The following is a 22139-nucleotide window of genomic DNA, read 5'->3' as shown; positions in this document are numbered from 1 at the left end:
CCATCTCCACGGGGGGGGGGGGGTTGCACAATTCGAAGAGCCACACTTTCGAGTCGCTGCGGCCTCCATTATGCTAATGAGGCACTGCATATTCATTGCAGTGCCTCATTAGCATCTTTCAAACCCACTCATTAACATGTCCCTTTTGAAAGGAAGGGGCATGTGTAGACACAGCCTTCAAGAAAGATGTGGAGCAATTGGAGAGGGTCTAGAAAAGAGCAACAAGAATGATCAAAGTTCTAGAGAACATGACCTATGAAGGAAGGCTGAAAGAACTGGGCTTGTTTACTTTGGAAAAGTGAAGATTGAGGGTGGTCATGATAGCAGTTTTCAGGTATCTAAAAGGGTGTCATAAGGAGGAGGGAGAAAACTTGTTCTTCTTGGCCTCTGAGAATAGAACAAGAAGCAATGGGCTTAAACTGCAGCAAGGAAGGTTTAGGTTGGACATTAGGAAAAAGTTCCTAACTGTCAGGGTGGTCAAACACTGGAATAAATTGCCTTGGGAGGTTGTGGAATCTCCATCTCTGGAGATATTTAAGCACAGGTTAGATAAATGTCTATCAGAGAAGGTCCAGACAGTCCTTGGTCCTGCCGTGAGGGCAGGGGGTTGGACTCAATGACCTCTCGAGGTCCCTTCCAGTCCTACTATTCTATGATTCTGTGACTCAAGAAGGCCTCCCAAACAGTCTGGATCCACCCTGCCTGCATTCACCATCCAATCTGAAATCCTGGAGTTCAGTACATTTATTCTCCAAGAAGTTCTGGGCACCCCAAAAACATCTTGACTCAAAACTTGTGTACCAGACTCATGCCTTTTGTGGCTGATGAAAGTCATGACCAACTGATACTACTCATGAGTGCAGTGGGCAATGATTCATTCAGAGAATGACTTCCTTCGAATGCACTAAAGTGTGCCCAACATTGAAGCAACCAGGATATGTCAGTTAAAACCAACTATCACTCAGGGTCAAATCTCCCACTCCATAGCCAGCTCAAAGATAGAAATTAGCCAAAGGACAACTACAAGCTCTTCTAATCGAATTAGACCCAACACACTCTGGACTCAGTCCAAGACATGGAACTGAAGGATGCTCTAGTGGCAAGGATGGAAGCTTTTATGCTGTCAGTGGTTAGAATGCAGATGTCCACCCTCCTGGGATTCTGTGCAGCATTTGATACTGCCAACCAGGAGATACTGCTGTCTTGCCTGGGAGGTGGCAGGAGTTCGGAGGAATGAACTTATATAGTTTTAATCCAATATGGGAGGATGTACACAATGAATACTGATGGGAAACTGAACTTCCACCACCAGCCTATTCTTCAACACATAAGACATGGAAGTTCCTTACTCTAACTGGAAGCTTTTGATGATGTATGGTTCCCACCTGTGTTCCACATATGAGTATGTATGCAGGTGATGTGCCAGAGTCTGGAAATTCTTACAAGCAGTATTCATTGACCTGCACCTCTGCAGTAGGTCTCCTCATGCTTTTGACTGAGGATATAAAAGACAGTGCAGGCCACCACTGCTCCAGTTCCTTTTCTTACTGCAAATGCAACAGGATCCAAGGCAGAGGGCATGGAGGATGTACAGTGGAATACAGACAGGGACGACATATCTAAAACAGCAGCCAGTTACAGAAAGTAGCTTCCACTAATTTCTTTGAGGTCTGGTCTGCACGTGCATAGCACATGTGGATGGATTGACAAGCCACAGCATGCCTACACCAGCTAAGGTTCCCTGATGACAGTCTCATACAATGTTCTTGCCCATAAATTAAGGAACTACTAATTGGATACATGGACTATAAGATGCACAGAAAGCTGGCCAGATCACCAGGCCCAATATATAGTGATCAATGGCTCAGTATTTGATTGGCGATCAGTTTCAAGTGGGGTGCCCCAAGGATTGGTTTTAGGGCCAATATTGTTCAATATATTTATTGACCTGGATGAGCGGATGGATTGCACTCTCAGCAAATCTGTGGATGACACTAAGATGGGGCGGAAGAGGTAGATATGTTGGAGGGTAGGAATAGGGTCAAGAGTGACCTAGGTAAGTTGGAGGATTGGCCCATAAGAAAACTGATGAGGTTCGAGAATAACACGTGCAGAATCCTGCACTTGTGACAGAAGAATGCCATGCATTGTTACAGGATTGGTGCTGACTGGCTCAGTAGCAGTGCAGAATAAAAAGAACTGGGGATTACAGTGGGTGAGCGGCTGGATATGAAATCAACAGTGTGCCCTGGTTACCAGGAAGGCTAATGACATATTGGGGTGCATTAGGCGAAGCATTTCCAGCAGATCTAGAGAAGTTATTGTTCACCTCTATTCAACACTGGTGAGGCCTCATCTGGAGTATTGCATCCAGTTCTGGGCCCTCAGCATAGAAAGAATGTGGATGCACTGGAGTGGGTTCAGCAGAGGGCAACAAAAATGATTAAGGGTCTGGAGCCCATGATCTATGAGGAGAAGCTGAGGGACTTGGGCTGATTTAGTTTGCAGAAGAGAAGAGTGAGGGGCGATTTGATAGCAGGCTTCAGCTTTCTGAAGGAGGGCTCTAAAGAGGACGGAGAGAGGCTGTTCTCAGCAGTGACGGATGTCAGAACAACGACAATGGTCTGAAGTTACAAAGGAAGAGGTGTAGGTTGGATATCAGGAAAAACTATTTCATCAGGAGGGTGGTGAAGCACTGGAATGTTTTACCTAAAAAGGTGGTGGAATCCCTAGAGGTTTTTATGTCCCGACCTGACAAAATCCTGGCTGGGATGATTTAGTTGGGGTTGATCCTGCTTTAGGCAGGGGGCTGTACAAGTTGACCTCCTAAGGTCCCTTCCAGCTGTAGTATTCTATCAGTCTATGATTCTCTGGAGGTGGGTTCGAGGAAGCCAGCAGCAAGGATGTTTGGAGTACTGCAGATCCCACAAATGTATCTGCAGCAAGACTGTGCCTAGTGCAGGGGTCAGTAAGCTGTGGCTCCGGAGCCGCATGTGGCTCTTTAAGAAGTCATTTGTGGTTTCTGTCTCTGAATCCTCTGTGGCTTTTGATTCTGTAATGTGATAAGCAGCAGAGGCTGATTTGCCTTGGCAGCTGCACATGCTGCAGTGGTCCAGGCACAGACAGCCCCTTCCCCCTGCCCAGACTGCAGAGGGGTAGAAGAAGGGGTGGAGAAAGGAGGGAATCTATGGGCAGCACATGTGGGTCCCAGACTCAGGCAGTGCAAAAGCTCTGAGCCAGAGCCAGAGCCAGGATGGGAAACCAAGGGACAGGGGGTTGTGGGAAAAACCAATAGTCAGGATTGTGGGATGTGCTGTGAGGCGGGGAGCATGGCAAGAGTCAAGTGCTGGCAGAGAGAGCCTGGGGCTGCAGCAGCTTCCCTTGCTGGGGTGTGTGTGACACACCCCTCCCCACCCAGGACGGCTGGCAGCTGGGCAGGGGAGGGGGGAGCACACAGTGAGTGGGATAGGGGCTGTGGCTGCTGGGCAGTGCAGTGCATGCAGCCCCCCCGACCTCCTTCACCAGCACAGGCAGGGGAGAGCTCTGGAGCTGCTGCTGCAGCAGGAATGTGGTTGCTTTCTCTGCCAACACCTGACCCTCTACTTTCCCTCTCCCTCAGTAGCCCCACCATGATCTCTCACTCCCTCTCCATATCTGAGTGTGGGGGTGGGGTCTTGTGAGTGAACTGGTGCATGGTGGGGGGAGCTGGTCAGGCTATGGCTCCTTGGTGGCACACAGCTAGTGGTGGGAGGGGATATTGCAGCTAGAGCATGCAGTGCTGGGGGGCAGCTGTGAGGGGGAGAAGGGGTGCAATAGTATGGGAGGCAGCTGTGGCATGAGTGGTTGGGGTGGCTGTGAGCCTGGGGGTGTGCCGTGGGAGTGAGGCAGTTGCACATGGGGAGGTGTGACCTGATGGAAGGACTATGAGGGGAGGCCTGTCTCATATTCACATGTATTGCAGCTCTTGAAGTACTGATTTTGTAAACGAATTGGGATAAAAGGCTCTTCTCACTATTTTGGTTCCTGGCTCCTGGCATAGTGCATAGTGAACATGCAGGAGTTCCAGTCGGCCGCCATGCAAATGTCTGGCACTGGGACCTCCTGCAGAGATGTTATAGAAGCAGTTTGTCATCTCATGGAGTGAGCTGTGACACCTCTGGCACTGATTACCTGCAGTAGTCTAGAGGGCATCCCAAAATCCACTTACAGAGGCTTTGAAAGGATATACTTTGACCACACAATCCTTCCACTACAGTGATAAAAATTCTTGGCAATGTTCAGGTGGATTTGGTTCTTTGCAGGTAGATCTCCAGAGCACAGCAGGCAATGAGAGTGAATTCCTGTCTGTCTCACTGTCCAGATCATTATGTTGTCATGGTGAGTGGAGTGGGCTTGTGTGTTCCAATGAACCCGAGAGTGATGCCTTAAGGAGCCTCGTACTCCCAGCAGGGTCACCAGTGGCGGCAAGGTCAAGGGGAAGGGATCAGACAAATAATGATCTTAAAAGTCCTCAATGGCAGAATAGGTGGAGGATAGCAAGAGTTATGCTACAATGGCTGTGAAGGTGGATGAAGTCTGCAGTGGTCAGGAGACTCCCAATCGTCATGGATCCCATGCCATTGGACCTGGGCAGTCCCCTCATGTTAAAAGAAGTAACACACAGGCCTCTTCTTCTACTTACTACTCTCCTAAATTTAAGCCCTACGATGACTGGCAGATGGCAATGGGAGCAGGATTGTGAAATCTGGAAGCTTTTAGTCATGGCCCAGCACGTAGGTGGTGGATGTATGTATCAATCGTTCCACTTCAAGGACTGAGGTGCTAGAACGGTTCAGCTGATGCATCCATGACTGAGCAGCTCTATTTAGGATCTGCTCTGCTCACCCTACATGGGGAGGGGGCTAGAAAAGGCACTCTTAGATGAGGAGAGGCAAAGAAGAAGAAAGGAATGGTGAAATTGCTATGTGCCCCTCCATCATCTACCAACATCTGTCACTTCTATGACAAGACCTGGAGCTCCAGAATTGGACTGATCAGCAGTGAATGGACTCACAAATAAGAGGGTGACATGAAGATGCCCTACTCATTAATGAATGACTGAGAAGAAGAAGAAGAAGGAGAAGAAGAATTAGGTATATTGCAATCTAACCATTTCTGTAGGTGCTGGTACACCAGCAAGTTGGGGATGGGTTTCAAAAAACAAAACAAAACAATTTGTCTGCCATGCAGGGGACAAAATAGCACCTTTCAGGTGTCTTGGGTGTGGGAGCATGGGACACTGGTGTGTGCCAATCCAATCTAGCTAGATCTAGGATGGCCTCATTAACCAGAAAAGCCACTGTATTTCATTCTTGAAGTTGCAAGATATAAAGGAGCCAGTGCTGTAGGTTCTGGGCTTTCTCCAGTGGTATCTGGATGTCACAGGCAACTCTTTGGGGTAGATCCAGCTACTGCCTATGGACACTCCATGGAGACAGAGATGAAGAAGCAGCTACTTTTTCTGTGGATGAGACTCCTATTAGAACCTTGATACTTGTGGATCCACATCAGTGGCTTCCTCTTCATACACTGACAGATCTGGTCAGTGGCAGGAAGATGATGTTAAGGTTCCTTATTAGGATCTGCCTTAGGATCCCATGGTCCCCAGTAAGGTCAGAAAGAGGAGTCAGTTGCTTGTGGAGCAACGAACAGGAGCAGCTAACAGGGGCCGCGTCTACACATGCCGGCTACTTCGAAGTAGCGGCGCCAACTTCGAAATAGCGCCCGTCATGGCTGCACGTGTTAGGCGCTATTTCGAAGTTGACATTGACGTTAGGCAGCGAGACGTCGAAGTTGCTAACCCCATGAGGGGATGGGAATAGCGCCCTACTTCGATGTTCAACGTCGAAGTAGGGAACGTGTAGTCGTTGCACGTCCCGCAACATCAAAATAGCGGGGTCCACCATGGCGGCCATCAGCTGAGGGGTTGAGAGACGCTCTCTCCAGCCCCTGACCTTGATGGTCGCTGTGTGCAGTGGCCCATTAAAGGTCCCCGCCCCCTGCCTTCCTGTGCAGGAAGCTGAGAGAGTGTGCAGGCAGCAGCACAGTCATGAGGCCGGCCTGCACGCTCCTCCGCGCCCACACACCCCCACCCGCCGCGATGGCTGCCCCCCAAGTGCCCCCAGGGGAGCCAGGGCTCCCAGCCCAGCAGCCAGGTGGGGAAGCGGCAGCGGGGCCCCTCCTGGACGGAGGCCGAGCTTTGGGACCTGCTGGGGCTCTGGAGTGAGGAGGACGTGCTCCAGGTAATGGGGAGCAAGAGGCGGAACGCGGATGCATTCGCTCAGCTGGCCGAGGGCCTGGCTGCCCGGGGTTACCCTGCCCGCACTCCGGATCATGTCCGGAGTAAACTGAAGGAGCTGCGGCAGGGTTACGCCCGGGCCCAGGATGCGGCCGGCCGATCTGGGGCCGCCCCCGTCACTTGCCCCTTTTACAGGGAGCTCAGGGACATCCTGGGCCCCCAGCACACCTCCTTCCCTCCGGCCACTCTTGATACCTCGGCCGACGAGCCCCAGCAGGCCCCGGAGTCGGAGTCCGGCCCGGAGGTAAGCCCCGCACCCCGGGGGCCCCCCCCAGGAGCCCACTCCCGGAGCACCGGAGGAGGAGGAGGGGATGTCCTCCTCGAGTGACGGGGGGCTCCAGATCATCCTGCCATCCAGGAGCTCCAGCCGGGCATCTGCCCACCGGGTGTCCCCCGACCATGGGAGCAGACCATCAGGTATGTACCCCCCCCCGGTGCGCACCCCCCGGGTTGAGGGGCAGGGACAAGAGACATGACCAGGGCCCTCCACATGCCCAGATGACCATGGCCCCAAGGACAGCAGTGGCATGTCCCTCACAGGAGTGCATCAGCCCCTGCCCCACCAGCAGGACAGTGCCATGCCCCATCCCTGGGGATGGGGGGAGCGGAACCTAGGCTCCCCCGGGGGGAGGGGATGGGACACCCATTATCAGCAGCAGCACCATCTCCCAGGGACAGGGATGGGGAACCTGCAGCAGAGGGGTGGGGGGACAAGGGCCACGGCTCGGGGCCTGCACTAACGGCTGTCTCGCCTCTTCTTCCCCCCGTCTTCCGCAGCTGCACCATTGGAAGGACCGGAGAGCGCCGGTGAGGTGTCAGTGGTCCTGGAGAGCCCACCGGGGCCATCACTCCAGGCCAGCCCCTTGGCAGAGCACTGACCAGCCCCACGGCGGGGACGACGGCGGAGCCAGCCGCCCTCCTGGATGGCGACAGACCCTCAGCTGCTGGCCATCCATCGTCGGCAGCTGGAGGTCGCGGAGCAGCGGCTTCGGGTGGACGAGCGACGCCTCCTGCTGCAGGAGCGGGCACTGGCCTGGCGACAGGAGGCATGGGGGGGCCTTCATGCGAACATTCGAGCGCATAGCTGACTACCTGGCCCCCCCATGCCGTGCCGGATGCTGCTCTGCCCGCCCTGCCTGCTCCACCCGCTGCTCCACCCGCTGCTCCACCTGCCGTCGCACCGCCACCCGCCACCGAGGGCCCTTCCGCCGAGGGGGACCTGGGGCCAGCTGACACCTGCCGGCTGTATCTCCCGGTCCGCCCAGCCCCCAGGCAGCCCCGGTGAGGGCTGAGGCCGACGCGCGGGTTGCGGCCGCCCACCCCCAGCGCTGGACATTAGGGGGTGTGGGGCCCACGACGTGGCCCCCCCCCTTTGTATATATTCCCCTCAGTTGTATGTTTGTGTTTGTAAATAGTTTCTATTAGACCCCTGTTGTTACATTTTGTTGTTATGGATGCTGATACCTGCCCCGCCATGTACATAGTTCTCCCCTTCCTTGTCTTCCCCTTTTTTTCTTTCATCTTATTGGAGTTGTAATATATATATATATGTGTGTGTGTGTGTGTGTGTAATATTTATCCGGCCTGTACATAGTAGTTAGTTAAGAGATTAATAATAAGGAGAGTTCTCTACAGAGATTTGGTTTCACAAACAAATGTCTGGTTTTATTTCTTTTCAAGAAAGGTGGGGGGGGCAGTGTGCTCTTAGGTGCTCTGTGGTGTGGGCATAGGGGCAGGGAGTGTTGTGGAGGATGGGGGGGGCGGGGGCAGTGGGTGGCCTGCCAGCGTTCACCCCGCGGCCTCATCGAAATGGGCCCACAGGGCCTCCCGGACACAGGTCCCTTCGGGGTCCACCTGGCGACTGGGGGCAGTGGGTGGCTGCACATCGGCCCTGCCAGCCTCCACAGCCGAGCCCTGACAGAAAGCTCCCCCCTTGCTCTCCACGAGGTTGTGCAGGGCGCTGCACACATCCACAACCTGGGGGATGTTGGTGAGGCCCGCATCCAGGCGGGTGAGGAGGCACCTCCAGCACCCTTTGAGGCGCCCAAATGTGCACTCCACCACCTGGCGTGCGTGGTTGAAGCGCTCCTGGCTGGCTGACAGGTGGCCCGTGTACGGGTGCATGAGCCAGGGCCGGAGCGGGTATGCCGCATCTGTGATGACGCAGAGGGGCATGGTGGTGTCCCCCACAGGGATCTCCCGCTGGGGGATGTAGGTCCCCGCCTCCAGCCGGCAGCACAGGCCCGAGTTCCAGAATACCCGGGCATCGTGGGTGCTGCCAGGCCAGCCCACATAAATGTCCAGGAAACAGCCCCGGCTGTCCACCAAGGCCTGGAGAACCACAGAATGGTAGCCCTTCCGGTTTAAGTAGCGTCCTCCACTGTGCTCCGGGGCGCGGATGGGGATGTGGGTCCCACCCAGAGCCCCAAAGCAACTGGGGAAGCCCAGGGTGGCAAAGCCCGCGATGGCGGCATCCGGGTCCTCAAGCCTCACGAGCCTGTGGAGGAGCAGGGCATTGATGGCGCGGACGACCTGCAGGGGAAGCACATGGGAGAGCACCAATGAGGGGTGTGCAGGGTGTATGTGGCCCTCCCCTGCCAGAGCCCCCCCTCCCCTCCCCTCTCCTCCTCTGCCAGGGCTCCCCTCCCCTGCCAGGGCTGCCTCCCCCCGTGGGTCCTCTTACCTCCATGAGGACAGCCCCAACGGTGGCCTTGCCGATGCCAAACTGCTGGCCCACGGATCGGTAGCTGTCTGGAGTGGCCAGCTTCCAGACAGCGATGCCGACCCATTTCTCCACAGTGAGGGCACGCCGCATGAAGGTGTCCTGGTGCCTCAGTGTGGGGGGTGAGCCACTGGCATAGCTCCAGAAATGTCTGCCGGCTCATGCGAAAGTTCTGGAGCCAGCAGTCATTGTCCCACTCCCCAAGCACCAGCCGCTCCCACCAGTCGGTGCTGGTGGGGTAGCTCCACAGCCGGCGGCGTATGAAGCGGGCGGGGTGCTGCAGGGTTGGGGGTTGCGTCCTCCTCCCCTGCGGGCAGCTCCTCCTCTGTGGCAAGGATGCGCTCAGCTGCCTCCTGCATGGCATGGAGCAGGGCGAGCGCTGGTCCTACAGGGGTGGCTGGGTGGACCTCTGGCTGCTGCTGCTGCTGCTGCTGCTGCTGCTGCTGTTGCTGGGGGTCCATGACTGCGTTGCTCGAGGTGTGTGTGCCTATGGCTCTGCAGACCGCGTGCTGTGCAGGCTGCGTGTGTCTGGGAGGGGCCCTTTAAGGGAGCGGCTAGCTGTTGCCCCGGAAGTGCTAGCCCACCCTGTGACCCTGTCTGCAGCTGTTCCTGGCACCCTTATTTCAATGTGTGCTACTTTGGCATGTAGACATTCCCTCGCAGCACCTATTTCGATGTGGTCCTGCCCAACGTCAACGTTGAACGTCGACGTTGCCAGCCCTGGAGGACATGTAGACGTTATTCATCGAAATAGGCTATTTCGATGTCGCTACATCGAAATAAGCTATTTCGATGTAGCGTGCACGTGTAGACGTAGCCAGGGTGTTTCCCTGGGAAAGCATCCAAAAGGAGCTCAGGTGAATGTGGAATTTGCGGGGCGGGATGGCTGCAATGTGAGCTGGTGGATTGAATGTCTGTGTGTCTGAGCATTTGTTTTATTTTGCAGAGAGGGGCAGTTTGAATATCTGCCTGAGCATTTGTTTTGCAGAGTGTGGCAGGTGGAAAGTGTGTTTGGCAGTTTGACAAGTTTGCAAGGTGTGAATTGGGAGTGCTTTGTTCCAGGTGGGCCTTCAAGGGCTGATTAGATTGGAGGAAAGGCTTTGAACTGTGCCTAACCAGCCACAGCTTTATTAGAAGGCAGCCGCAGCGAACAGAGAGTTTGCCTGGGAGTTCGCCTTATAGGGGAGCCCCATATAATTTTTCCCTTGTAGGTTTGTTTCTCTCGTGCCTTCAAGGTGGCACTAGAAACATCTGAGGGAACTCTCTGAAAAGGGAGAAATTGGATGGTGACGTGGCTACTGAGAAGTCTGCTGTTGTGACATGAATGGCATGTGCCATGTTTGTCTTCCTCCTGAATGACAGAAATAATTTTGTATGTACTAAATGCAAGCTGGTAACCATTTTGGAAGAGAAGGTGAAGACTTTCGGGACAGAAGACACCATATAATACTGTAGGAACAGCAGGCTGCTCAAAACAAGGAGGAAAACTGGAAGCATGTTACCTCCAGGAGGAGAAAACCAATTCAGGTCTTTCCAATTCCAGTGGAGTTAAGTAACCGCTTTCAGCCTCTCTGCACAGCTGATATGGTGGAGATAGCTGTGGCTGATACCACACAGGGAATGGATCAGAAGGAGATCCCATGGTTTCTAAGGCATGGGATATGCAGTCCTAGGGATACAGGTTCTATGACCTCCATCGCTAAGAGAAGAAGACGGGTGGTGGTGGTTGGGGACTCCCTCCGAAGAGGGATGGAGTCATCCATCTGCTGCCCAGACCTAGAATCCCAGCAAGTTTGCTGCTTGCCAGGAGCTAGAATCTGGGATGTTACAGAGTCTCTGCCAAAAATTGTCAAACCTGTAGACTAAACCTCCTTCCTACTTCTCCATGTAGGAACTAATGATACAGCCAAGAGCGATCTTGATGAGATCATGGCAGATTTGCCCCACTGCCTTGTGGGTTATCCTGGGAAGGAGCAAGGCTAAGGGAGTAAACCCTGACAGAAAATCCGGAGGGGAGTCCTAAGGCAGTTCTGTGCCAACTTCTAGCATTGACCCAGCAAGTCCTGCAGCTGAGCTGGTACCAGACGTAGAGGTTATCCTCTCCTTTGAACTATACCAGTAAAGCCGAGAGGGGGACGCTGGCGTCTAGGCAGCCCAGGGTCCCAAAAAATTGCCCAGGCTCGCACCTGGAGAGGTACTCCAGCATCGCTTAACAGCGTTGAACCAACACAGGAGGTAACAGATACCGGTTATAAGCTCTTGCTCGATTGGCGTAGAGAACGAGCGCCAGGGGTTGCCTTTGATGGTGGGAGAGATCATTGCATCTCACTGGATAGTCACCGCTCACCTCAAGCTGGGCAGCCCCCAGCCAGAAGGGTACTGTCCCGCCACAGTTCACCTGCTTCACTGAGTGCGTGAGGCTTAAGGTTCCCAAACCTGACAAGTGACTGAAATTTGAGCACCGGGCAAACCAATAAGAAAATCAACAAGAAAAGTTTTTTGTTAAAAAAATGATCCATAGTCTACGTAGACTGAAGGATGCCTGCTACTACTACTACTACTACTACTACTACTGCATAACCCTATGAAGAAAGATCAAGGAATCTGGAGCAGAAGTGGTGTTCTCGTCCATCCTCCCTGTGGAAGGAAGGGGTCTGAGTAGGGATCATTGAATGATAAAACTAAATGCATGGTTACGTAGGTGGTGTCACAGAGAAGGATTTGGTTTCTTTGACCATAGGATTCTCTTTTGTGAACAAGGACTGCTGGGAAGAGATGGGATCCACCTAATAAATAGAGGAAAGAGCACATTTGCGACCAGGCCTGCAAAGCTAGTGAGGTGGGCTTTACACTAGGTTTGTTGAAGGACAGTGACACAAGCCCTGAGTTAAGGGAAAAGGAGCAGGGAACAATAAAGTAGGTTTCCTGGGTGAAGAGGAGAAATTGGGCCAGTCACTTCTCTTAGGTGCTTGTACACAAATGCATGAAGCTTGGGGAACAAACAGGAAGAATTAGAGGGCCTGGCCCAGTCAAAAAATATGAGATGGTTGGTATGACGGAGACTTGGTGGAATGATTTGCATAACTTGAGCACAGGTGTAAACCGTTTAGGAAGAACAGACAGGGTAGAAGAGGAGGAGTTATGTTCTATGTGGGGGAGCAGTATGATAGCTCAGCACTCCAAGAGGGAATAAAACCAGTTGATTGTCTTTGGGTTAAGCTTAGAGGTGGAAACAACAGAGGTGTTGTTGTAGTTGGTGTCTGCTATAGACCGCCAGATCAGGGAGATGAGGTAGATGAGGACTTCTTCAGACTACTAAGAGAAGCTTCCAAATCACAGGCCCTGGTTCTTATGGGAGACTTGAATCATCCAGACACTTGTTGGGAGACAAATACAGCAGCACACAGACAATCCAGGAAGTTTTAGGAGACTATTGGAGATACTTCCTGGTACAAGTCCTGAAGGAACTGACCAGGGGGGCATGCGCAAGTTGACCTGCTGCTCACAAACAGGGAAGAACTAGTAGGAGAAATAGAAGTGGGTGGCAACATAGACTGCAGTGACCATGAGATGGTAGATTTTAGGATCCTGACAAAAGGAAGAAGGGTGAGCAGTAATATACAGACCCTTGACTTCAAAAGACCAGACTTAGATTCCCTGTGACAACTGATGGGCAGGATCCCTTGGGAAATGAAGATGAAGCGGAAAAGAGTTCAAGAAAACTGGCAGTATTTTAAAGAAGTCTTACTGAAGGCACAGGAACAAACCATCCTGCTGCATAGTAAGAAATGCAAACATGTCAGGGAACCAGCTTGGCTTAATAGTGAAATCCTTGGTCAGCTTAAACTCAAAAAGGATGTTTATAAGAAATGGAAAAGTGGACAGTTGACTAAGGAGGAGTATAAACATATGGCTGGAGAATGCTGGGCAGTAATCAGGAAAGCGAAAGCACAACTGGAACTGCCGCTGGTAAGGGATGTGAAGGGTAAGAAAAAGGGTTTCTACAGGCATGTTAACAATAAGAGGGTCATCAGGGAAGTTGTGGGGCCATTACTGGGTGAAAGAGGTAACCTAGTGACAGATGATGTAAGAAAAGCTGAAGTACTCGATCCTTTTTTTGCCTCAGTCTTCACGGACAAGGACACCTATAGAACAGCCTTATTTTAAAATAAGATATTTCAAAATTGTCATTTTGAAATAACACAACCACACACAAAATGCATTTCAAACTAACACTCAGCAATTTTGAAATAGCTTTTCTTGGTCCATAATGCTATTTAGAAATAGTGCCATTGGAGCCCATTATAGCCTGTTTCAAAATTGTGCTATTCCCCAGGAAATGAGGTTTACTGGAATTGAAATAATGCAACAGCTATTTCTAATTTATTTTGAAATAGTGTATGTCTAATTTAGACACTTCCAAAGTTATGTCATTCCTTAGGTGCCTTCCCTTCTTTCCATGCTATATTACACAGTCGATGTATTTCCTGAATCCTACTTTCTCCCACATATGTAATCATCTCTCCCTTGGTCTTATCATTTCCAAGGATCTTCTTGTTCTTTAGTTATTTCACTGCTCTTTCTATTTCCTCCTTCGTAATAATGGTCTCACGCTCTATGCTCAGTGGAGATCTCTTTCAGTTCTTCGATCAGTCTCTCTGGGACACTCCAGTCCAACTGTGCTTTGTGTAGATCGGCGCAATATCTCGTCCATCGCTGCACAATTTTCTCCTTGTTCATGAGCACCTCTTCATTCTCGTCTTTGATCATCATCTGCTTTGGTTGCCACTTCCTATTAATATTCCTAATCATCTTTATGACTAAAGAACAACAAGAACCCTGGAAATGATAAGATCATGGGAGAGATGATTAAATATGGTGGAGAAAGTATGATTCAGGAAATACACCAACCATGTAATATAGCATGGAAAGAAGGGAAAGCGCCTAAGGAATGGACAAGATCCGTACTAGTGACAATACACAAGAAAGGAAGTGCATTGGAGTGCAAGAACTACAGAATGATTGCCCTAACAGGTCCTCTAGACAAGGTGATGATGATACTGACGGAGAGACTAAGATCGCAAATAGAAGACATCTAGTGGACGGGTAAGTGGGGTTCAGGAAAGATAGAAGTATCATACACAAGATATTGGCACTAAGATTGTTAGCGGAGAAAGCTCGACATATCTGGGGAGCAACATATCATACGTTCTAGGCTGTAAGAAGGAAATAGCGACTAGAATAGCGAAAGCGAAAGCAACAGTGAGTTTGAAGGTGATGCATAAGATCTGGAAAACCAAAGAGATGAGCTTAGGAATGAAGCTGAGCATCTTGAAAATGTATTCAGCAGCAAGTTGTACGGATGTGAGACATGGGTGATAATGAAAGATTCGAAGAGAAGAATATTGGCATTCAAGAGGAGTTGTTATAGAAAGATCCTGAGAATAGGATGGATGCAGAAGGTCCCCAAAAAGGAATTATACAGGAAGATACAGCTGAAAGAGAACCTAATGCAGAAGGTTATGCAGTGCAAGTTATAGCTATTTGGGCATATTTGCAGAATGAATGACATACAAAAAATCAAGACCCTGGTATTCGGCATAATGGATGGTTCAAATAAGAGTGGCAGGCCCCACAGAGAATGGGTAGATGGATTGGTAGTGGGTAGTGGATTGGTGTGGAGCTAGTCTACAGAAACTAAGCTACTCTGCACTAGACAGGGAAAGATGGAAGGAAATAGAGAAAGAGGCATCAGACACCAATGAGCACTGAGCCCATGGTTGTTGATGATGATGAATGTTATTTCAAAAGACCTGCCATTATTTTGAGATAACTTGGCTCTGTAGACATAGCCTCAATGAGCAGCAGGCTAGTGTAGAATACGTTTTCACCTCAGCTCGCCATAATTCACATAGACATGCTCACCATCAGTGCTTTGCGTCACTGACATGTATTCACCATGCCAACAGTGTATGTGTTGTCTGCTAGTTCTACCAGACATTACTTTATATTTTCTTCCAAGAGTGGAAGAATGGTGAAAATATTGATTAGCATTAGGTTGACAACTGTTCCTTTTGGAACTCCACTAGAAGCCTCCCACTTGATAAGGAGTCCTTGTTTACAATTATTTTTGAGATCTCTCAGTTAGCTAGTATGACTCTATTTTATAAAGGCTACATTGGTACTGTATTTGTTACACAATCAGCACTAAAGCTATGCGGCTGTACAGACACCCTCATCTCCTGGCGTAAGAGTTCTGTCTGCAAAGAGCCAGACAGATGTGCAGGTAAACAGGCAGGCTGATACAGAGACAGGGCATAGGTGAGTCATGCAAATCACCCCCTTTGTGCTTCTCTGAAGGGCTGCAGCCCCTCTCCTGTATTCACTCCTGCTCCACGTACCTGAGCTTGGCTGGATGACGAAAGCATTCTTCTCATTGCCACTCACGATGCTGTAAGTGATGCGTCCTGAGGAGCCCCCTGAATGTATGGCCTGGATGCTCACCACAACAGTGCCTTGGAGGAGAGCATGAGAGTCACAATTATACCCCCAGAAAAAGGAGACGGGATGAAGAGAGGGTCAGGAGAGAACATGGGTGGATACATCCTGAACAAAACCACACAGCTCTAGAGTGACACTGGCAAACCCTACAGACAACCCTAGGGACTGCCATTGCCATTTGGAGAGTGATCTGGTAGGTTACAGTGTATGTGTGTGGGTGCTTAGGAGCCAGGATGCCTGCTAGGGAGAGGGCAGCAGAGGATAGTGGGTAGGGTGTGGGGGTGATGGACAGCTTGGGTAACATCCTTGGTTCACGGTGACCACTTCATATGTCTGCATATCCTTTGCCTGGGACATCTGTGTTCCATGAGCCCAAATCTACCTCAACAAACTGCACAGATGGGAACAGCGGCTCAAGGACTAGGGATATGTCTGTGCTGCAGACTGTAGCCATGGCCTGGTTCATGCAACTTTCCCAAGATCACACTGGAATCCTATGACCAAACAGGAATTGAATCCAGATCTCCCAAGTCCAAGGCTATTGTGGTAATCTTTCCCCATCCTCACCTCCCCACTGTTCCCATTTATCCTGCTGTCCTGTGTCTCCTTCCCAACTACCTCAGGGCCCCATGTGCCCAACTCCATCATTTCATTGTCCCAGCTACCCCAGAGTCCTGTGACCTTATACTCATCCCCTCTGGTTCCCAGTTTCTCCAGTGACCTGTGATCCTGCACCCATTCTCTGGGTTTCCAGTTACCCCAATGCCCCATGTGCCTGCCTCCAGAATTTCACTGTTTCCAGCTACCCTGTGACCTTGTACTCCGCCCCTCTGATTCCCAGTGCCCTGTGATCCTTCACCCAGCCCTGTTTGTTCCAAGTAACCCCCATGACTCACATGGGTGGCAGGTATAAGAGGCAGGGGAAGGCAATGTCTTCCCAAACTGCCCAGCTGGCCTTGCCCATACTGTATCCCCAGTTCCTCCATTTAGCCCAGCCCCCCCGAGTCTCTGGGGCTATATGAGCTTCAGTCGTGCCCAGGTCTGGAAAGGCTGGGCTGGGAACTGCCCATGCGATGGGGCTGCGAGAACTGTCTGCCTTCTCCATGCTGTGGGGTTGGTATGGCTGTGAGCTGCCCTCTTGGTGTGTGGGGTGGCTTCACTCCTATAGGGGCCCTCTGCAGCAAGTGCAGCATCTAGGGCAGTAGGAATAGGGCTGGGGGCTTGCCTCCCTCAACCCTAAGTTCAACCATCATCCATGGTAACCCATGTTCCTATCACAAACATCTCATTGTTGCCAGTTATCCCAATGCCCAGTTACTCCACACCCAGGTCCTTTGTTCCTAGTTACACCTGGGCCCCATGTCTCCATCCCTAGCATCTCACTATTCTCTACTACCCCAGTGCCCTGTGTCCCACTTGTAGGCTCTCCTGGGCCCTTTTGCCCCTGTACTCCTAACATCCTGCAGTTCCTCAGTACCTCGATGTCCCATGTGATGTCTCTCAAGGTTTAGTGCTATGTCCCAAGCTTTGGAACCCCTTCAGTGGGCCAGACTCCCTTTCCCTTTCCCCTCCCCCAGGGGTCTCGCTCTTTCACCAGGATAAGCCATGGATCCTCACAACCTCTTTAGACTGGACCTCTAACAGTGCAGCACTCCTCCTTCACACCATAAGCTCTGTTCGGCAAGTTCCACTAGACAGACTCCTAGTAGAGATGTCAACTCTGCAGGGATTAATGCACCTCACAAAGCAACTTGCACTGACATCAAACAGCATTGTCATAACAGTGGATTTATTAATCAGTGGCAAAGAGCACAAGAAGCCCTTTGGTTATCCCAGAGAAATGAAGATTAAAGCACAGATAATCCTGGTCAGTTCAGCATCCAACCAAGCTTCAGTGAACCCCTTTGTGTTTCTTTCCATCTGACCTCCTTTACCAGATTCCAGGTGAGAGACTCTGCTTCTTAATCTCAGGTGACACTGAGGCTCATAGGAAAAGGTTTTGAGTGTAAAAGACCCAGGATGTGGTATATATGTACTTCACCACCCTGCTGGGTGAATCTCTCCACCAACGGGGTAAGGCAAAGGTGTCCCTCTGCTGGAACATTTGCATGGCCTTGCTCAGTTGCAGTAACTCTGTGAGAGCAATCCCAACAGGCTGAAAAACTTGGTTAGTGGACAGGGGATCTAAGGATCTCTGCAGGGTAGACTAGTTGGCAGATCAATTTGTGGACAGATGGTCTGGATATTAAAAAGAAATTCATAGCGATTGGTCCAGGTCTGGCACCTGAAGACAAAGCCACTCGGGGTGAGCCACAAGTGGGTTGTGAGTAAATCCAAACTGGATTTGGATGATGGCTGATGTGGTAAGCCTTCTCCATTTGAGCTCAGAGTCCTGAAATGTGTTTATTGGAAAACAGGGCAGAGGTGGGCAAAGCTACCCAACGGCTATAAAATAATAACAAAATGGAGCCCTCAAAGGGCTAACTTGAGGCAAGGCCAGCTGAAGGGAAGGCTGGATATTCATGATGGCAGGGCTGGATCTCACCTGTGGCTAGGGAAGAAGAGGCCTATAAATCAGCCCTTCTGTAGAGTATGATGGTCAGGCCTCTGCTATCAACCCTCATGTTCCAAATTCACTGGAAGGGCTTTCTTGAAAACATTCCAACTAGAATGTAAGCACTGGTTTCTATCTGTAAAGAACAGAGTCATGCATGGACAGGTGACTTGCTCATGTGACAAACTCCAGGGCCTTTTATATACTTGGCCATGCAGAGGGGCTCCCATTGTTTTTGCTTTGAGATACACACACACACACCTCTCCTAGAGCTGGAAGGGACCTTGGGAGGTCATCTAGTCCAGTCCCCTGCCCTCTTGGCAGGACCAAGCACCATCCCTGACATTTATCTGCCCCAATCCCTAAAACGGCCCCCTTAGGGATTGAACTCACAACCCTCAGTTTAGCAGGCTAATGCTCAAACCACTGAGCTGTAAAGCTATGCCCCCAAAAAGGAGTTTGTCTGAGCTCAATTAGAGAAGGAGTAAATAGCTCATCTTCATTCATTTTTTTAACTCTGGTCATGATTTTACAGATGTCTATCATATCCTCCCATAGTCATCTCTTTTCAAAGCTGAGAAGTCCCAGTCTCATTGAGCTCTCTGAGTATGGCAGCCATTCTATACCCCTAGTAATTTTTGTTGCCCTTTTGTGAACTTTTTTCTAATGCCAAGATATCTTTTTTGAGATGAGGTGACCACACCTGTACGCAGTATTCCAGATGAAGGAGTAATATGGATTCACGTAGAAGCAATAAGATAGTCTCTATTTTTTCTCAATTCATTTTCTGAATGATTCCTAACATTTTGTTTGCTTTCTTGAGTGATGCCGCACACAGTGGATGTTTTCAGATAACTATCCATGACTCCAAGATCTTTCTCTTGACTTGTAACAGCAAATTTAGACTCCACCATTTTATATATATATTTGAGATTATGTTTTCCACTACGTATTACTTTGCATTTATCATCACTGAAATTCATCTATCATTTTGCTGTCCAGTTACTTAGTTTGGTGAGATCCTTTTGAATCTTTTCACAGTTTGCTTTGGACATAACTGTCTTGAACAGTTTTGTATCATCTGCAAATTTAGCTATCTCATTGTTTAATCCTTTCTTCAGATATTTTATGAATATGTTGATAGGATTGGTCCCAGGACTCCCACTTATCTCTTGGGAAAGGGAAAGGGGCTTGGAAAGGGTCCCATATGGGGAGAGGCTAGAGAGACTGGGACTTTTCAGTTTGGAAAAAAGGCGATTGAGGGGCGATATGATAGAGGTATATAAAATCATGAATGGTGTGGAGAAAGTGAATATAGAAAAATTATTTACCTTTTCCCATAATACAAGAACTAGGGGACACCAAATGAAATTGATGGGTAGTAGGTTCAAAACTAATAAAAGGAAATTTTTCTTCACACAGCGCACAGTCAACCTGTGGAACTCCTTGCCCGAGGAGGCTGTGAAGGCCAGGACTCTATTAGGGTTTAAAAAAGAGCTTGATAAATTTTTGCAGGTTAGGTCCATAAATGGCTATTAGCCAGGGATAAAGTATGGTGCCCTAGCCTTCATAACAAGGGCAGGAGATGGATGGCAGGAGATAAATCACTTGATCATTGTCTTCTGTTCTCCTTCTCTGGGGCACCTGGCATTGGCCACCGTCGGCAGATGGGATGCTGGGCTTGATGGACCTTTGGTCTGACCCAGTATGGCCATTCTTATGTTCTTATGTTCTTATGTTCTCTCTTCATTCTGAAAACTGACCATTTATTCCTATCCTTTGTTTCCTGTCTTTTAACCAGTTACCAATCCATGAGAGGACCTTCCCTCTTATCCCATGACAATTTACTTTGCTTAAGAGTGGACCTTGTCAAAGGCTTTCTGGAAATCTACGTACATTGTATCTACTGGATTCCCCTTGTCCATGTGCTTCCTGACATCCTCAAAGAATTCCAGAAGATGGTTGAGGCATCATTTCCCTTTACTGAACCCATGGCAGCCCAATCTCTAAGCAGTTTATCCTGAATTGATACCCTCAGGAGTGTCCCTATAGTGCAACCCTGTGTTGTAGGTGCACCCACAACAAAAAAGAGAACTCAGAGCTGTAAGGACAGGAGATGACTGAAGACAATCCGAATACTTGCAAGGACTGAAGAATGTTGAGTGATTATGCCCTGGGCAAAGAAGTGTCTCCATTTGGTCAGGTAGGTCCTAGCCAAATCTTTCCTACTTTGGGGAAGGATAGCCTGGACAGGAATCAAGCAGGAATGGACTGCAAGTAGCTCCGTCTTTGAGTAGTTCTCCCAGAACTGATACTGTCAGAAGCAGTGCTTTTTTTTGGGCCGGTACTTGCTGATACTGAGTACTGACAACTCAGTAGGCCCAGTCATGGAATCAGCTGAGGGGCAGGAGGGGCAGGGAGCTGGCTGAGTACTGGAACCTCTTTTTTTTTTTTTAAAGGCACTGTTCAGAAGTGTCCCTCAGGAAAAAAATTCTACTTAACTTTTCATAACTGGTTTTCTTTGAGATGTGTTGTTCATGTCTATTCCAAATGGTTGTGTGTGCATGCACAGTGGATGGAAGATCTTCCCAGAGCAATGCCTGTTGGGTCAGCCTGGGCACCCCCTGGACCTGCACCTTCATCATGCCCAATATATAGCCCTATTGGCCTGTCCCCTCCTCCGTTTCTTCTTGCTGGCTACTCCAAGAGAGGGGAAAGAGGGTGGGTATTGGAATGGATGTGAGCAACACATCTCAAAGAACAGCAGTAATGAGAAGTTGAGTGACCATTTCTTCTGCTTTGCGTGCCAGTTCATGTCCATTCCAAACAAGTGACATACAAGCCCAAGGAAGTAGGGTCAGAGCCTAAGATTGATTGGAGTATAGCTCATCTGAAAGCCTTGTCTTTTCTGGCCTTAATACAAATGAATGCCTGCAAAGGGTTAAACCAGAGAGAGCAGTCTCTGGTCAGAGCAGCCATGTAACCCAATGGGAGAAATGAGGGATTTCTGAATTGAAGCAATGGACTGCTGAGAGAGAGGTTCTTGGTTCTAGGCTGGAGCAAAAAGACACAGAGAAGATGCTTAAGCAGGATGAATAAATCCACTAAAGATCCTGGCTGTCTCATAATCAGAGCATAGATATATATAAGTAGAAAGAAAATGTTTAGTTAGCTGTAATCAGGTTATTTTTATTTCAGATTTGGTGTGGGACTTTTGAGGCTGGCTCATGTATTTTTTCCCCTGTAATCTGTAATTTGCAAGCTGAAACCGAGGGAAGTAATTCTCTGTACCCTAATATTGATAATTTTAGTTGCTTTGATTACACCTTACAATTAATTATGCCCATTTAGTTTCTCGGTGTTTTGCTTCTTTTGTTTGCTGAATAAATTACCTTTTTAATACAATAATTTGAATTCTGTGTCCTAAATGACTGTCTGGGTGAATGCCTGCCTAAAGCAAAAGGTTTGAGTACTGGCCTGCTAAGCCCCATGTTGTGAATTCAGTCCTTGAGAAGGCCATCTAGAGGTCTGGGGGACAGGATGGTGTGTGGCCCTGCCAACAGGGTAAAGGGATTAGACTCAATGACCTCCCAAGGTCCTTTCCAGCTCTATGAGATGTGTATCTCTGTTATTTGGCCTCAGCTGGAGAACTGTGCCCAGTTGTGGGTGTCACATTTCAAGAAAGATGTGGGCAAAATGGAGGAGATTCAGAGAAGAGAAACAAAAATGATTAATGCTCTATAAAATACAACCTATGAGAAAAGATTGAAATAATGGGTCTTTTTAGTCTGGAAAAGAGAACATTTAGCGGGGACATGATAACTTTCAAGTACTTACCAGATTGTTACAAGGAGGAGGGAGAAAAATTATTCTCCTTAACTTCTGATGATAGGACAAGAAGCAGTGAGCTTACATTGCAATAAGAGTCTTTTAGGTTGGACATTAGAAAAAACTTCCTGTCAGGGTGGTTAAGCATGGGAATAAATTGCCTAGGTAGTTTTAAGAGCTGGTTAGACAAACACCTA

General features: G+C 49.5%; 1 protein-coding gene across 3 annotated transcripts in view; it reads right to left on the bottom strand.

The window, feature by feature from the left end:
* Positions 1–22139, bottom strand: part of DCHS1 (dachsous cadherin-related 1) — a 141047-nt gene that overhangs the window by 18942 nt on the left and 99966 nt on the right. For all 3 annotated transcript variants that reach the window (XM_075008758.1, XM_075008921.1, XM_075008835.1), the window contains one exon: positions 15461–15574. In XM_075008758.1, the coding sequence (XP_074864859.1) occupies positions 15461–15574 (114 nt within the window). The remainder of the gene's footprint in view (positions 1–15460; positions 15575–22139) is intronic.

Source organism: Carettochelys insculpta, chromosome 1 (genome assembly GCF_033958435.1).
Source record: "Carettochelys insculpta isolate YL-2023 chromosome 1, ASM3395843v1, whole genome shotgun sequence".
Lineage (NCBI taxonomy): Eukaryota > Metazoa > Chordata > Testudines > Carettochelyidae > Carettochelys > Carettochelys insculpta.
Note: the sequence above shows the minus strand (reverse complement) of the source record. Positions and strands in the feature narration are given on the sequence as shown.